The sequence below is a fragment of the Thunnus thynnus genome, chromosome 11 (genome assembly GCF_963924715.1).
Source record: "Thunnus thynnus chromosome 11, fThuThy2.1, whole genome shotgun sequence".
In the NCBI taxonomy this organism is placed as follows: domain Eukaryota; kingdom Metazoa; phylum Chordata; class Actinopteri; order Scombriformes; family Scombridae; genus Thunnus; species Thunnus thynnus.
Window position 1 is genome coordinate 28,614,753 of NC_089527.1, and position 18,524 is coordinate 28,633,276.

At 40.0% G+C, this 18,524-nt stretch overlaps 1 protein-coding gene across 6 annotated transcripts in view; it reads left to right on the forward strand.

Annotated features, from left to right (window-relative positions):
• The first annotated feature begins 11,412 nt into the window (after positions 1-11,412).
• man1a2 (mannosidase, alpha, class 1A, member 2) overlaps positions 11,413-18,524 on the forward strand; it is a 147,617-nt gene continuing 140,505 nt past the window's right edge. For 2 of the 6 annotated variants that reach the window (XR_010930680.1, XM_067604297.1), the window contains exons 1-2: positions 11,415-11,726; positions 13,194-13,726. Coding sequence is in view for 5 of the 6 variants with exons in the window: in XM_067604297.1 (XP_067460398.1) it covers positions 13,413-13,726 (314 nt within the window). In the remaining variant the exon portion in view is untranslated. The other 4 variants (XM_067604299.1, XM_067604300.1, XM_067604301.1 and 1 more) reach the window with 4 other exon arrangements.

Genomic DNA, 18,524 nt, shown 5'->3' on the forward strand with positions numbered 1-18,524 from the left:
ATCATTGTCCCACCTGATGAAATCGGAGGGGTGGGGGGCAATTTTATATGCCAGTAAAACAATTTGCTTGAGTGGTGAAAAGGCTGCTTCTTTAAAGACATTTAGCATATACGTATTGTCTCTAAACAAAGAAGTGCTCATTTTAGCCATGGAGTGGATCAAATGTGTCATTTTACCGACAAAGTGATATTCAAATTTATAGTATTGTTCTATTGTGACAACAAATTTATGTTCTCATCAAAAACAGACAAGATATCACATGATTTACACATGTTTCCTATGTATTTTCTTAGTATACAGAAATATATAAAGTGGCACAAAGCTTATAATATGATACAGGTTCAGATCAGTGCTGAACACTAGAAGGATTGAACACTAAAAACATTCACAGATCTAAAAGTGTGGGTTCACATCAGAAAGTATTAATGCATGTATCAAATACACGACTTACACACTCTTTTCTATATGTACGACATACAAAATATAATCTAAAAAGCTGACATGTTAACACTAGGGGTGTTAACATGAACACAAAACTCACGGTTCGGATCGTATCATGGATTTGAGTCGCGGATCAGATCATTATTAGGATCAGTGGGAAAAAAGAGGGGAGACAAATAAAACTTTATTTTCCATTTATTCTGTAACACACTTACAGCCAGAAACAGCAAGGAACTTTTGCCCATGGTCTTAAATGAAAACAACATTTAAGATGTCCAATGTTTAAATAAAATAAAATAAAATATTCAATGCTCAGTTATTGCAATATGATGCATTCTTCTTTTAAACAGTGAATGAAACAGCCTCTGTCCACATCATCAAAACTTGATGATAACAATCATTCACCGCTAACGTCAGTTAGCAGCTAGATGCTAATACGCTGCTCAGCTGCAGCACATTAAACAGCAGGTAAACATAACTCAAATGTCACATCGGACCCAAATTAGATGCTGGTTTGATCGTTGCTCCTCAAAATCCCTGTTAGCGACAGGCTGTCTGTCCATGACTTGTACTTAGAGTAGTTTGTTTACTTTGTCTTAAATGAGACATTAAATTTTGCAACTAATCTGCAGTTCATATGCCTGCCGAACCATGGGGGGCGATCCCTACGGATCATGGATCAACTACAATCCGTTACACCACTAGTTAACACTTGTTATTCTAGTTACTTTAAGCTTATTACTCAATATACGGCTCAGCTTAAAAACGAACTAAAGAAACTGTCAGAAGCAAGCAGCCAGACCTCCTGCACTCATTCACTAATCACATAACATCAACAGGTGACTGAACAACCACTCAATTAAAAACGAATGAATGAGTCCAGACAGCTCACTGTAACTTCAACAAGCAAACTAATGTTACCCACAACACATTATATGATCTCTACTGCATTCTTATTAAGGAGATAAATTCACACAACAGCCACAGAGAGAGACATTTAACCATCAGAGATGAAATTAGCGACCAGAGAGACAGAGAGAGAGAAGCTGTATCTGACTCATGTTATCTGACATCTTCTCTCTTTCATGGAGATGAAGTATTTATGTCATAACATCCATTTGTGACTGTTGGTCATCTTGTATGTTAGTCAACAGAACTTTATGACTGCTGCTTAACCAGTCTGATATCATTAGCAACAATGACAAACAAGCTAACTCTCCTGGTTGTTTCTCCGGTTGCTTCTCTCTCCAGCCTCCCCAGCAGCGTCCTGCTGCTGCTGCACTGCACAGTCCAGATAATTTCTCCCATTAGCTTAACAACAGTCCTTAACAGTCCTTCCATGGATGTATAAAGAGTCTTTTAGGCTGCTACAACAAGCCAGCTGTTGCATTGGCTAACGTAAGGAGCTATCTACTGCTGCTACTCTGCCTTACAGTGGAGAGAATTTAAGGTGAAATCTGGAAACTATCATTGGACCAACTTGATGTCAATATTGCATTCTGGTTGTTGATTGGTAAGGGAGGACAGCCTCCCTTGGAACGTCATTTTACGTGTCATGGCCAATCACAGATTAGCATGAAGAAAAATGAAATACATTAAGTCCAATGTAAGAGATCTCGCCCTGCAGAGGTCAGCAGGCACCCGTCCTCCTCTGTCCCCCACTCCACCTCCACCAATTGCACCGGAAGATGCATATTTTGTGAAAGTGTGGTGTCTTGTTAGCCCATGTGAAATGGGCTCAATGTTTGGCATGACATAGAAATATTTTTTTTAAACTAGGTACATCCTGGAAACTTTGGATGAGTGTTCAAACACCTTGGGGACTCTTTAAACCCGAACACCCTGGAGAAGAGACGTGACAGCAGAGGTAAGTGATTTGAACAAAGACTCTACTTTGCACTATTATCTTTAATTAGTGCACAACCTATAGCAACAGTTAAACATTTGATTCCATCATTTTGCCAAGACTGTAAACTCCAAACTGTGTTTTCCTCCACAGGGCAGTTAGATCCAGCTACACTGTCTACAAAGCACACCACAAATATAGTGCATATAAAAATGTGAACTTAGTAGATTGCATTCTACCCCATAAGTTTGTGCAATGATTTCCTTTGCCAATGAAGAATGAAATATATTGATTTGACTTATATGTCAATGACAAATTTATACTATATACTGATTTTTGTAATGATCCTTATTTGGGAAAAGTAGCATTAAATCAGTGATTGGACATGGTGCTCCCAATTGAGGGTGGGAGAAAAATAATCCCAAGATATTTGAGTCTAAGATATCTGAGTTTAACATTTATGGTTAAGTGAGCTGATTAGATTTGAGTAACTGAGTTGTCACACCATTTCACTGCTCATCCATCCTGTGTCAGAAAGTGATGAGACTGGGTTTTCTGCTTTGACAAAAAATGACAAAATCTAAAAAATGGGTGAGGTGTACCTTTTTAACTTGATGATGATGATGGTGGCATATATTTATTCAAAATTCAAGCTGCTACTTATATTAAACTTGTCTAAACAAAGAGTGATCAAAATGTTAGTGATAAAACAAAATCCTTGGAGCTTAGCGTGCAGTCATCCTCTCTTTGTAAAATCTAAAAACTGACTTAAGTTTCAAAACCAGACGAAGACACAACACTTATAAAGAGGAGAACATAAAGGAAAATAAACTCTGGTTGAGGACGGAGGCACAGGTAACCTACCACAGCATCATGTCACCTTAAATCCAATGTTTTGACAGCACTTGACATGGTTCTCTGAGAGACACTTTATCTCTGGGCTGCAAGAGAGTAGCACTGGCTTCTATCATTGTCAAGATGGCACACACACACTCTGTACATCGAAGGTCACCTGAAATGCACTGAGGGAAAAGCTGCTCTAGGATTGTGAACACGCTGTTACAGAATTCCCTGCTGGAGAATTCCTTTGTGTTAAATTGTGAATAATTCATCTTGATTTGTTAAAATTAGTGTGGTGTCAATAATTCATAGGTATCACAAAATCTAGTTTCCAGGGCAAGTTATGCAACAAATGAAGCAGCCCCATCATTCAGACTTGCCCCCCAAAAGCACTGAAGGCTACTCTATTGCTAGTCTGTCACATGAGCCTTAATATTGCTGACACAGAAATGCTTATAACATCAGAAATGTCCTTTCTTCTGTATGATGTGTGCGTGCATCGGCCTCTGAACAAGAGAAGCTGAGAGACAACAGGTCATTCAGGTTGAACACTGTGTAACCTGATTATAGACAAAGAGGTTAGGCCACAGTCATGACAGTAATACACTTACTGGGCTCTAAATGGAGCCTAACCTGCTTCAACTGGAAGGTAGTGGAGTTGGTAAAAGCCAATAATGCTTGTGTGTTTGGAGCTGCTGCTTTCTAACTGCATGGACACAATAACGCCGATGTAGCCATGTTAAGACAGTGGTTTTCAAATCACACATACACCATTTGAAAACAGTTACATGAATTCAGTAAATATTCTTGATTTACTAAAAGGTACATTGTTTACTGCTATACATACTGAACATTGTAATATGATCCAATACATAAAGGCTGACCATATCCTGGAACATGACTATGAATTCTGACTCTTCTAGATGTGTCCGTTCAACATATGACTGTTGTAAAAGTGTTTCATCTATGGTGCAGGTATAAAATGAGCGGTATGGAGACACTTACAAAGATCACTATGATGTTGTGTTGATGCTGTTGTGTGACTGTCTGTCTGAAAATGATTTTAAAAGTTCTTTTTCCTCTATGGACTTGATACTTTATGGTACCTTTTCAAACTAGTTACAAAGTGCTTTACAAGGTTATATGAAAAGTCAAAACCATACAAGAGAACAATTTCAGGGAATGTACAAAAACAGAAAATTAAAACAAAGTAAAGTTTCAAAAGAAAACATGTAAAAACCATTGCAGTAATAACTTATGAGTGAAAAGTTTTTCATAAAGTGTCTCTGACTCAGCTGACCTAATTCCTAATTCCTTAATACGCTCCACCCCCACCCCTCCGCCCCCTCCCCGCCTTAATAATGGAATTTTTAACAGCATTGGGTTTCCAGACCTGAGCAGCCCTGGTGTAGAAAATGGGGTTAAAAGATGAGAAATATACACGGGTCAAACAATGGAGAGTTTAAAACTAACTGAAATGATCTTTAGCTGTATTCTAAAACACACAAACAATATAACAAGAAGATGTCTGCATGTCTGATGTCTGCGGAATGCTGTTGTAATAAAATTGTAAAAACCTTCACATTTATTCAATCTGTAATGAAGAAATCCTTGCATCATCAAGGTTTCTTATGGGATTAGCGACCCACTGAAACAACAGCCAGGCTAACACACGTACAGAACTGAAACTGTGTGGATTACTTTTTGGCGTAAATTGCATAGTATAATAAGATTAAGTGTAATTTGTCATTCCACCTTTGCCAGCCCATAAAGCCATAAGTCACTGACATCATGAAACTGGATCTTCTATATTTTAAAGATATTTAATAATGATATTATGGTTAACCATGTGTTTTCAATTGGATATGTACTGTTTTCCAATAACACCCTAGAAATGATTGATCACACTCACTGTGCTGTGGGATGCAGAGTCACAGAACAACAACAGACTTGAAATACTTTAATAAGACTGAAAAACACAATATATAATGATGTAATACTGTAAGAGGATCTGTGTGGGACAAGGAACAGACATATATTGATCAGTGTAGATCAATGACAAATAAATAAATACATTACAGTACTTATCAGTAGACAGAGAGGTTGGAAATATAATAATACCGTAAAAAGAGCATGTTTGTGTTCAAATCATAGACTACAGTATGTTGCACTACTTTGCATACTGAACAAAATAACAAAATACTGAAATGTACAGTGGTTGTAACCAGAAATCATCATTTTGTAAACATGTGTATGAGTATAATGCGGCTTAATGGTACAATTTATTAAAAGTGACACAGAAAGTAAGTGAAATAATGCTTTAATGTCCCCAAAAATTAGACTCTTTATCAGAGATACAGTCTGCTGTCTTGTCTTTTTGTTTAATATTGGAAACATTGGGTTTGGGTAGTTAACAGTCTTTCTTTCAGTTAAACCTACACCTAAAATTGTAGCCTAATAATTCTTGTGAAGGTTTGGTACAGTCTGTCCCACAATGAGCGAGATGGGACCACCGCTCGTTATCCATACACTACTTCATGGAGAGGACGCAGCCATGTGGACAGACCTCTGTTTATCTACCCATAATGCCACATTCTCCGCAGAGGCTCACAATCACTGTTCTTTGTGGTGTAGGAAGACACCCTGCTGTGCCGCACCATTAACTGGAATGTCAAAAATCAGGAGTGGCGTTGAGCCCCCCCTGCACTAAATGCAGTTATCGCCACTAGAGCGTGGGATTGACAGGTCCGACACACACACATTTCCTCTACAGACACACACTCGTACACATACACTTGACACTGTCCACCAGAGCCAGGGGTTGCGGTTGACCTTGCCCATTCGCTGACAGCCAGGTTCCCTCAGGTGTGCTGGTGCTGCACGTCATTCACAGGGTCGAAACTGTTATAATTCATCATGCCGTCCTGTCAAGCTAGGCGCTGATGGACGGGCAGATTTTGGTTTACCAGCTGAAATATAGCATCTCATGTCATGCCAGGGCCTCCTGTAAACAGCTACTTTTGTTTTGTTTTCTGATTATTCTTCCTCATTTCCGCTAAGGGTATGGAATGAGTGTTTTGTCTTTGCAGCATTGTTCTTTGTGGGTGTGAAACGTGTGATAAATCCCTCCCAGTCCAGCGATCCATCCCTCTGACAATGATAATCAGAGATGCGTTGAAGCAAAGGACACCTTAGCTTACCACACACCCTCCTTCCCTGCAACTTGGCTCTGATTTGGAAACTGTCAGTCTATTTGTGTCTGCTCAGCTCTTTTGGGGTTTTTTTGTGTGTCTCCTCGCACCCACACCAAACCTGGTGTCAAGCCTAACCGGCTGTCCTCGCTGAGCGGAAAGGGTACTCATGGTGATGCCTCTCCAAAGGGAGGACTTCACAGTGATTACGACGCTGCACACCGCAGCACTGCCACTAATTCACACACTGAGGGGTGTCCTGTAAATCAACTGCCCCAGTGGGCCTGTTGTTGCTGCGGAGAGTGAGGCCGGGGCTGGTGGCAGCTCAAGGACCAGCTGATGGACACAGTGGCTGGATGTCTCCACACTCAGCAAAACGCTAGCACTGTCTTTATGGTTGGACTTTATACATGAATAGATTACCTGTCAGAGAAAAGCTCACTTTGGTATGTGGCCTGACAGAGTCACAGTGCAGACTAATTGCCTGCTAACCTCTACTTCAATATGGAGCAGTGAAATTCTATCTATCTATCTATCTATCTATCTATCTATCTATCTATCTATCTATCTATCTATCTATCTATCTTAATGAATGACTTCGGTGATCCCCTGACTTTTCATCTAGCTCCATCATGAGGTCAAAATTCAAAAATTTGTTCATGAGCAAATAGCTGCATCCTCAGCTGCACTTGTATTTAGTGCTAATTAGCAAATGTTAGCATGGTAGCACGCTAAAGTAAGACGCAATTTCACTGTCAGCATGTTAGCATTTAGCTGAAAGCACCACTTGTGCTAAGAGCCGCTAGCATGGTTGTAGATTCGTAGTCTTCCTAGTTCTTTTATTTGATCAGGTTTTGAAACATCCATCTCTTAGATTTCTGTCTCTGCCCCAGTACAATAGAGGTGAATGGAATTTTATTTGTGGTTCTCATAGTTTTTTAATTAACAGCAGAAACTATTTTTTATCCACTCTGGACACTCATTGTGGATTTTAGGTCTCACAAATCTCATTGTGGATTTGTTTTTATTGGACCTATTTTATATGTAAACGAGTCCCTATAAAAACTGTTGAATGTGTGTTTTGTGGATTATCCAGAATAATGGACACATTTCAACACATCAAAATCTGGACAAATTAAACTTAAATCATCTGCAAGGCTAGATAACATTAGAGTTATGTGAGAAAATATGTGTTCCAATAATGTGTGTGAACTGACCCTTTAAGTTACACTTAATGCTTTTTCTTTTTTTCTTTTTTTTTGCACACCACTTATGCTTTCAATCATCCCTTTCCGTGTAATACGCACTTATGTTGAAATGGTGGCTTGTATGTTTATATGACCGCCTTGTTCTCTCCTCTTGTGCAGGTTCTCTACCAGAGGGAGATACTAAAGTTCAGTTCTCCAAGACTCAACGGAGTGGAACAAATCATGGCCACCTCTGTCCATGGCATGTCTTTGAGAGTCTGAGGTTCAGCCAGGTTTGTGGCCTTCACCCAAGTCACACCACAGGACAGCCAGCTATTCAGCAGCAGGAGAAGTGTCATCGCTGAGGTTTCTAACAAATTACACCCTTCACTTGCGCAGAAAGCCAAGCAAGCTCTTGGCTGGGAGTGTGTTCTTGGCCAGGGTAAAGGGAAAACTGCTCTGAGAGTGGAAGAAACGCTCCTGAAAGCAAAGTGACACCTGTCTCATATTCAGCAGTGTCTCTCTGCTGAGACAGAAGACAGAGCACTCATTGTCAAGGCCAGAAAAGGAAAGAAAGTTCTCAGCATTCGCTGATATGATAAACTGTGTCCTTCCCAGCAACACAACTTGTGTTGCTTTTGATAAAGCAGAGTGCATTTGATAAGATTATTCAATTTTGTGAGGGGAGCATTTATGATGTATAGATCCAGGCAGTGTTGTGAACAGATCACTGTGCTTCTGCGTGTAACTGCCAAAACAGGATTAAGACATCAGCTTAATTTCTCTCTCTGATGTCTAATTTTCCTTTTTGATCATTATTTGTATTATAATCTTTTTAATTATTATTCTAGGGTTACACTCTGCAGGTCTTAAGACCATACATGGCTGTGGATGATATTTGCTAGTGCATACGCATGCCCTCCACTTCAACCTGGTGGTAAAGTCTTCACTCCTCATGTCTCTTATATGTAAGGATGTGATGGTTCTCTTTAATGGAGGGAGGGGAACTGCATTTATCAAGGATCTACTTAAAAAAACATCTTTATGCTTTCTTCCTGCTCAGAGGACACAGTTTTTTACAACATGTACAACATGCTTACTATGACTTTGGTTATATTAGTTTTAAATACTATAATCCTTGCACTATTTTTGACTTTAAAAAACACTTGTACTTAAAGGGGGTGCTCCAGTGATATTGTATTGATCTTCCACCAAGTTGGGGGGCTCAATGCAGCAGAGGATGAGATATCTTCACTTTTAGTGCCTAGTGTGGGTTAAGCTCCAAAAACACTGGATCCTACATTTTCCATAATGCAACCACATAGCATCTTTTCATTAGACCCGCCTTGCCAGGTAAATGCCCCATCTTTCAAACTCCTCATCCTCAGTTTGTAACGCATCACAATGACATCATCAGGGTCCTTTCCTCACACTAGTCAAAGCTTCTTCAGAGCCACAGAGGACATAATACAAGTATTTTCAAAGGCTGAGTGGTATTGAACATGACGAGTGAACTGGCCATGACAGTATGTGTGAAATCGTTTGAAGATTGTATAACTTTATGTCCACATCTTGGCTTTGGACGTAATTGCCCATTGTGTATGTTTACTGTGTGTTTGAGAGAAAATCCTTATCTGTTTAAGAATCCTGATCTCTCTAAGACTACCTATTTAAATACGAGGTGGACTAACTAACTGACTAACTGTAGATAATTTCACCCTGCTTAAGCAAATTGCTCCTCGGGGATATAAACATAATCTACATCTCTTTACTTAATTATTATAGGAATACAGTTTGGACTTTTAACTCACGAGTCACCAGCTCTCAGATGACCTTTTCATTGCCGTCTGCACAATGAAACTCGGTGAACTCAGTGTTCATCTTTAGAGCTTAGTCAAATAAGAGCTCAGAAGGTTGAGGAAAGTACCAGAAGACATTTTGTACTCTGTTGCTCCATAAAATCTCTTTAAGCGTGTTAGAGGGAAGTGCTGAGATATGCCTATTAGTCTAATGATGGCAACAAAGACCTCTCTATTTTATGCTGTCTTGTTTTGCTCTATATAGTTGAGTGATTCATAATTTACAGAAAATCCATGCAAAGAAAATGTTTCAAGGATTAGCAGTGGTGCTGCCAAATGTGAAGCCTGTAAACAAAATCTGACACCGCCATCTTCCCCTCTTAGTCCATCTAGTAGCCTCCCAGGATGAAATGGGTAAGATTATGGATCTTTTCTCTCCTGTTAGTTTGCTCGGACGCTCATTGCATACAATATGAATGTGATTGGATTTTCACAGATCTTGGCAGTATGAGTGATTTAGCCATTTATCATCTAAGGGGACAAACTATACAGTTCAGGTCAAAACAAGTGACAGTCTTGGAGGGGATGTGCATCATTTTCACACATCATCTCCAAATTATTTATAACAGTGACATTGTTGTGAGTGTTTTTTCTCTTACAGTGAAATTGAGGGAAGTATTGAATATTAATTGAATCAAGTTAGAATAGCAGTGTGCAAATCCACAAAATCTCTGTGGGACAAGCACTAGATACAAAAAAAATCAATTAAATTGAAATACAAGGAGTACCTGCATACTGGAATCACAGCTCCTTTTAGGTTTTGGATCAACCCTGATCCATCCCTCTGTCATGCATAATATCATAATGGGTGGCATTAACTGGATTTTGACAGAACGTAAGGGAACTGTGTCATTGATCAATTCTACCACCGTCAAAATTACACTAGTTGGTCTATGGGGGGCACTACTAGACCTGCAACTGACCGATTTTTTTTCACAATCTATTAATCTGCAAATTATTTTCACAATTAATTTGGCCAATAAAATGTCAGTATATTGTAAACAAATACCCATCACAATTTCCCAGAAGCCAATGTGATTTCTTTAAATTGCTTGTTTTGTCCAACTAACAGCCAAAACCCAATTTAAACCCATATTAAATTTACAATGATTTACAACTGAGAAAAGCAAAGCAAATCCTCACGACCGAGAAGCTGTAACCAGCAAATATTTGGCATTTTTGCTTGAAAATGTATTTGAATGATTAAACAACTATACAAACTGTTGCCAATTCATTTTCTGTTGATTAATGGCTGAAGTTCTGCGCTACATCAATAGTTTGACTGTAGTTATGAACAGTATTTCAGATGTCAGTATTTCCAGTGGTTTAAAGTGACATTACTAAAGTACTTTGCTTAGCACAATTTTAAGGTAATTATAATTTACATGAGTATTTCCATTTCATAGTACTTTATACTTCTATTCCACCACTTTTCAGAAGTACTTTTTAATTCACATTTATTTGACATAAGGTAGCCTATATGGTCACTAATTATTTAAGATTTTACATACACTGAGATTTTATATGCAGTGCTTATGATCAAGGATTCACAGGATTACACAAGCAATATGTGTAGTGAAAAGCAATGTGGCATATGCTCCTAATGCTGTGGCAAAACACTACTGTGAAAAATAAGATTAAAAAAAACAATATGGGGATCATAATTCAAAATTAAAGGTTATAAAAAAACTTGGCCAAATACGATATTAAAATACTACTTACACCATAATGCGCCAGTAATAATCATTTCATATAAGTTAATGCTGATAATAATTCTGTACTTTTTACTCAAATATAATTAGGAATGCAATACTTCATCCTGAAAAAATCTAACAAAGTGTAATTGGGATTTTGCACAATCGGGTGAATGATGCATCTCACCATGTCTCACCAATTGTGGATTGCACAGCTGCATTCCAGCATTACAAATTACTATCACAGCTTCGAGAGGAAATTGGTCCCAAAGCAAAGTAAAAGTAAAAGTTTCCATGTTAGAATTCTTTTTATCCTTTTTTTTTTTTTTTTTTTTTTTTTACAGTATCTCTACTAAATGAAATTGTCATACGGTCCCTAACGCGGTCAGGCTGAGTAGTTGATGCTGGATCGACGAGCAGCAGCGGTGGCGGCAGCGGCAGCTCCAGTCGGTTCAGTCCGTCGCTGCAGTCTGACAGAGCGGCTGCTCATCATCCTTCACTCCGGCAGTATGTGGCTCTGAACTGACGGTGAACGGTGCAACCCGGGGCGGGTTACGTTACGACAGTGTATCATTCGTGGACATGAGGACACCTGCTACAGCGACTGCTTCGAAAAGACGGACCGGGAATCCTGACTGGCGTCGATTTTCACCGAGCAAATGAGAAAGGTGGTGATGCAGCAGAGCGGCTCCTCACACAAGAGACGACCGCCTCTGTCAGTTGATAACCAGCTAGCTCGCGTTAGCAACGTAGCCACATAGCTAGCATCTGCTCGGCTGCAAAGCGCAGTCTTTTACCACCCACGGGAGCCTAAACGCGTATGTCGGAATCTTTTTTATTCTTTAATCCAATGTTTCTGCTCAAGCATTGCCTGGCAGTTCATTCTCCGCTGTTCGTTTTTCAACCAACGTTAGCTAGCTGGGTAAGGTAGCCGTCTGTACGCTTGTTAGCTAGCATTTTGTATCGGCTAACCACCTCACCCAGACTGGCACTGTCGGAGAATGAACTTGGTATTCTGCGTGGAGACATCAGACCTCCACACAGACCCGATGGAAAACTACTGGATTAAATAAACAGGCTCAGATAAATATTTCTGCTAACATTAGCTGGCTTGACCCGTCGGGGATTATCATGAACGCTTATGTTTGTGTTTTAAAGGGGCTACTCTCCATCCATCCTTCACATTAGCACTTGAAGCAGTTGCTGAGCGGAACCAAACATTTGCACCACATCTTCTCTCTACATATAACTGTCACATGGGAATTGATTAAGCGTATGCCTCTTTAAAATCGTTACGTGCTACAGAGGTATTTGCCTGATTGATTCAAGTTCAGATGTGATACGTGCATGCAGTGTATTTAGCTTGCATGTCCTGCCCCTCTTGCAAAGGGCTGCCACACAACTGGGATTTGTCATTCCAGTCGACTCCGTTGGAAGCAAAGGATGTCTGATGGCAAGCTATATGCTATGCAGTAAAACAGTTAAATAGAAAGCTGGGGTTCATTCTGTAATGTAAGTCCTGACAGAGATACCAGTATGTGCAAAGGGAAGCTGTTTGGTGATGGTCTCACAGATATTACACATCATCTTGATGCCTTAAGCCTGCAGAAAATATGTTGTCGTTTTTCCCATGGTCACAGGATTATGTGTTTTCTATGTGTGTGTGTGAGAGAGAGAGAGGGGGACAGAGAGATTCATTCTCTGACATGACATCTATATTCCCCACAGCATGTGAGAGGATTGTTTATTACTCTGATATTTCAGCTATCACTTGATTTATGACATAGCCCGTTTCTTGAGTTTTCACCACGTGTTTGATTATAATTCTGTGCTGTTAGGCTCAGTGGAAGTCTGTCAGAGAGTGCCAGGTGAGATGATGCTAGTGGTTACAAGGGACATGCTGCCATAGTGGAGAAATGACAACTAAAGGAAAGACTATAAAGAGCATCAGCTAACAGAACACAGAGAATACTGGCTGTCTGTGTGGAGGTAGGGTGATTAAAACGAAGGGAGGAAAAGATCAGATTTTTCTAAAATGGTGGTAAATCTCTAGTAAGCAACCTGTACAACAAAGCGTTAACTTGCCAACTCATTATTTGATGCTAACTCAGTGTTTGTAATTTCCCTTTTTCCAGAATCGTCATGACTATTTTCCTGCTGACCAGTCACTCCTTCACTGAGGGACCTTGGCATTTTTTGGTTTCTGGACTTACCAACGCGGGGATGAGATAATAAAGTCAACCAGCCGGTGCATGCTGCTACAACTCCACCTGTGGCACTTGTAAACCCACCCTACTCTGCCCCCCCCTCCCCCCAACGCTTCCCCAGGTGAAGTTCAGTTCAGCAGTAGAAACATGACGACGCCGGCTCTCCTGCCGCTGTCAGGCCGCAGGATACCCACTCTGTCGCCGGGCGCCTCGTCCTTCCCGCACCACAGGGCTACGTTGAGGCTCTCCGAGAAGTTCATCCTCCTCCTCATTCTCAGTGCCTTCATCACCTTATGCTTCGGGGCCTTCTTTTTCCTCCCGGACAATTCCAAGCACAAGCGCTTTGACCTAGGCTTGGAGGATGTGCTCATCCCCCACATTGACTCACCCAAAGAGGGCAAGCATGCCTCTGGACAAGTGGTCATACATGGACAAGGAGCACATGATGAGCACAGACACAGGTAAGAACCAGCAAAAGTGTTATTTTTTTTTGAGCGTGTTTGGTGTGTGACACAACCCTGTCACTTCTTAAAGAGACTCTGTTTTTTCCTTCTTCTTCTGAAGGATTAAGAAAACTTATTTTTACAGTTAAGATCTTTTAAGTTCTAGTGTTTCTGTTTATTTTTGGTTCCTTACCCAATTTACATCATACATATTTCCTTTTAGGCCATTAAAAGCAGGTGAACTGACACTCATGACTTCTGTCTATTGTGACACCCAGGGATGTGGCAAAGTTTGTAGAGTGATACACTCTCCTGAACATTTAGGTACACGTCAGCATAAGTGTTCCCAAGTCTTCCCTCTTCTTTTTCTACATCCTTTTGTGCAGCTGGGGTTGAAAACTCTCACCTTTTGTGTCTCCATTGGGTGCAATCGTTTGTTAAGCTCTTGTACAACAGAAATTTTATCACCTTGTCGTACTGTCCCATGGGTAGAAGTGGGTGAACTTGATGAGCTAGAACACACAGGCAGTTTAAGAAACTTTAGTAACTGCTTAAACAGCCTCGGAAATGACTGACTCACATGAGCCAAACGCTGGTAAATTTGGGCTGCAGCTTTTACATTTTGTCGTTCGGTTTGTCCACCCTCTTTGGCTGGTCGCCAGCCATCAATTTGACGTGTTTTTTCCCCCTCTTAAATCAAATTCATGTTTGGCTACTCTAAGTGGCTTTTGCTATTTGGAATCCACTGTGCTGGACATGTTTCATGCCCTGCCACCAGACGTTATTCTCAACGGACTAAATTTACTTTCAAGGGTATTCCACCATATTGACATTTCAATACATGCTTTTAGGCCAGAAAACCAGTGCTGAAGGCTATTTTGTAATGTAATGCTTAAGTTAATGTGGTGTATTTTTTTCACAAACATCTAGTTGGCTGTAATGTTAACATTTGGCGCCAAAGTAAGGATACAATTCTTACATTACATTTTAAATGTCAGGCTCAGTGAGTTGTCAGAGTCTCTATTTATTTATAAGTGGTGCACTACCTACCCACAGAATAATCACAAATTAGAATGATTTCTTTCTAATTCTAAAAATAAAAATACCACTTGGATGGCATAACTCATATACATATGAATCATACTGCACTTAAATCTGCATTATGTTATGACAAGAGACCTATGGCTAAAATAAAATGCACAAAATGCCAAACAGTAGGTGGAAAGGGTAATTTTATAGGAAAGGTCTCCTCCATGCTGGTGCAGGAGGTCATTAGTTTTACTGAGTGCTGGGTGAGGTGTTAAAAGCAATTTCTCAAACAGTTTCACAGTGGGGACCATTGCGTGTCGCCTCCCTGTCCCCTGTGGAGCCTTTTCATTTTTCCATCCTGAAAAAGCCTGGGATACTGCCTGCTTGAAATAACGTCATTATTGTCGTCCAGCGACAGTAGCAGACAGAATTGGGCTCAAGTGGTGCCGTGTGTCATGGTCGGACCGTTAAGGGCTTATGGAAACATGAAGGTAGGAGGCTTGGAGATGTTCATGGTTCTCCTGCTGCGGCGGTTTATAACGGGGATGTTAAGTGACTCTGTGATGGAATACAGGAGCAGTTGGAGGAAAACGTGACTAGGTTGCATTTTTGGGCACTTTCTGTCGTCCGCTACCATGTTGCTGCAGTTTTTGACTTGATACATGTCAGTTTTCAGTAGATCCCAGTCAATGTCCTCTGCAAATTTTGAGCAAGCTTTTATCGTTATCGGCTAATACATTCTGATTTGTTTAAATGATGTACAAATTGGTTTTTGGCACAGAGACCCTCCTCAGGGTGCAGAAACAGATAACTGAAGGTATTCCTTCCTCTGTGATGAGCTGAATAATGTTCAATTGGCTCATTGACTCATATTAAAACCCCTGTTCAGCTTTGCTTCCATGTTTTTTTTAATTGCAGGTTGTGGCTAAAGCTCACCTCAATGGGATAAATGACATAGGTATCATGGAGTTTAACCTATACAGTCATAAATAAATGAACATGTCTTTACTGAAATATGTATAGATATTCATTTACTAGCATGATCACTGAAGTGTTCAAGAGCAGGATCAAAGCTGGTAGAATTCTTCTTGTTTTTAGGTTTTATGCTGTGCCAATATGTATCTTGTGAGATAGCCAAACTGAAAAATGAAACTGTTGGTTCTTATCTGGTAAAAACTGATTGCAACCCACTGTCAGTCTGTAAGCTTGGCCAAAGATGTTTTTTAGGGAGTGAAATGGCACTCTGTCATTTTGATATATAAAAACTAAGCAGGGATTGCATGCCATCGCTGTTCACAATTACCAACAGAATGATGAGTCTGTCAGTCAATAAAGTAGTGTTAGCAACCTCTGCATGTTGAGCGGTCGAGCACTGATGGGTAGCTAATGCTAACAGATGGCAAACAACAGCCAGAACTCCACAGTAATGGTTTAAGTGCATCACATTAATATTTTTAATCACCATAATCAGGATCCCTGGACATGCTCAGAGTTGATTAGCAATTTGCTCTGTCACTCTGTGACGTTAGCTAGCATTAGCTAACATAACTTTAGCTCAGCAAACCAAGTGGAGACTGAGAGCTGTCAGCAGAATCAATTTGGATGATATCTGATATCTTCGACTTTAATCATCAGATGTGATTTACCGGCAGTTTGTCATTATATCCATAAGTGGAGAACTATACAGCAGTCTTCATTAGATATAATGGCACTTTGGAATGTAATGACTGAACTACAGTAAGTTGACTTCAAGTAAAATACTGATAAAACATGTGTCAGTGGCATGGTTAAGCCCTAATGATTTTCACCCAAATTAGTTATATCTCTAATGTACAACCACTGAGAAACTCTCAGACTTTTGGACCCTACTGTATGTTTAATATTCATACATAATAAAATTGTATTTTTATATTATTTTTTAGCAATCACTGGATGTACAGCATTCACAGTATTGTTTATTGTCCCACTTGGATGGATTAGTGACCCCTTAAAAAAAATTACTAATGGGCCCATTTGACTCCAGTTTAAGAGTTATGGACCAAAGTGGCTTGTTAATGTAAGATGAAAGAAGCAGCAACTGGAATATCCATTGGATGACAATTTAAGGTTTTAAAGAAGGAGAGAAATAGCTTGAAGATATCTTGACATTAGTTTTATGCAAAGTTGAAGTTTCAAAAATGCATTTAACCTTACCAAAAAAGCATTCATGTGACATGATGTTTAGGCCTGGGCGAGTGATAGACACTTCATCAATAGCAATAAGAAACTGGATCAGTAGTTTCATTAAATGCAACTTGCCACGAAAGCACGTTTGGTTGCGTGGACAAACCCCGAACGTTCAAAACCAGGGTCCGACATAACCGATGGACCGGGGCCAGTAGAACTTTATGCAGGGCAAGCTGATTGGCCAGTCACTGGCCCGTCATGGGTAAGTGAAGTCCTAGAAGCGCTGTGGGCGGCTCGAGCCTTCTCCCAATGCAGGAAGAGGTAGCTCATGTGCCCGCTAATGTTAGACTGCTAGCTTTGGGAGATAACAGAAAATATAGTGGGTGTGTGTAACGTTACTGGCACTAGATAGTCACCTCAGCTTGTGTTGTTTTCTGGTGACGTACCAGCTGTGAGTGTGGCTATGATGCTGCTGCTGTGGGACATAAGCGCATTATTACACCAAATTCTGCTGCGGTTGGATCTTATTTGTGCCGTGTACCTGGCTAACGTAGCGTGTTGTGTAACCAGCTTTTGTAGAGCTACTGTTCCATGAACATAATCGTAATTTAATTGCTGTGTGTAGCTCTGTGTTTCCGTTGCTGCTCTGAATAACTCTTTTTGTCCTTAGCTCATATACACTGGACAGCCAGCTGTGGGACTCTTTGCATTGTTATTTCAAACACAACGTCTCTGCGTTCGTGTGTCTCAAATGCTCTTTACAATTTTGACAGGGTTACTGAAACGTAATTCTTTGTTGATGCAGGGGAACTTCACTGTTGTACATATTATGTATACAATGCATAAATCACCAAAATTATGGGAAAAAAGGAGTTCATTTTCATTTTTTAGCTGCTGGGTCCATGGGGCCAGTAAAACTTATCTACTGGCCAAGTAGGCTAGTGGGGAAAAAATGTTACTTTGGACCCTGTAAACAGCCTATCATCCCTTGATAATAGAGAACGGGTGCTACAAGTGACACGCACAAGCAAACGGCGCGGAGTGAGAAAATGAGTACAGACGTTGAGGAAATTGTTGATTTTTAAAAAAGGACAGGTCAGCTCGCCAGCATGGCAGTTAGTGGGTTAAATTCAAAATAAAGTGGTGAAAGCCAACTTTTTTTCTCCTGGTCTGTATTAAAAATTGGTCATTTAAAAAAATATATTGATATTAACTGAAATGAAACGTTTTATCATGATAAATTTTTCAGCTATATCTCCCAGCCCTAATGATGTTACTTTTTTTTTTGGTAAGGCTGCCTCAGCTGTTCCTCAAATCATTTTTGTGTGCTCCAGAGGACCAGGGTTCAAACAGCCCCTGGAAAATGAGGCACTGTAGCATTTAAAGAGACCCTCAGGAATACAGACAGGCTTGTAATAATTTCACCTTTTACTTTATTTGGTCACAGAAAACCTCACAGAGAACCAGTTCTATGTTCACAAGTCAATGCTGTTAATAGTCTTGTAAAAGCTTTTGAGGGAGCAAAAGTTATTATTAAATTTTCCTTACAGTAATCCATCTGTTGTGGTGAATTTTTGAGATATTGACAGTAATTCAAAATGCCAGACAATATAGGTAAAGG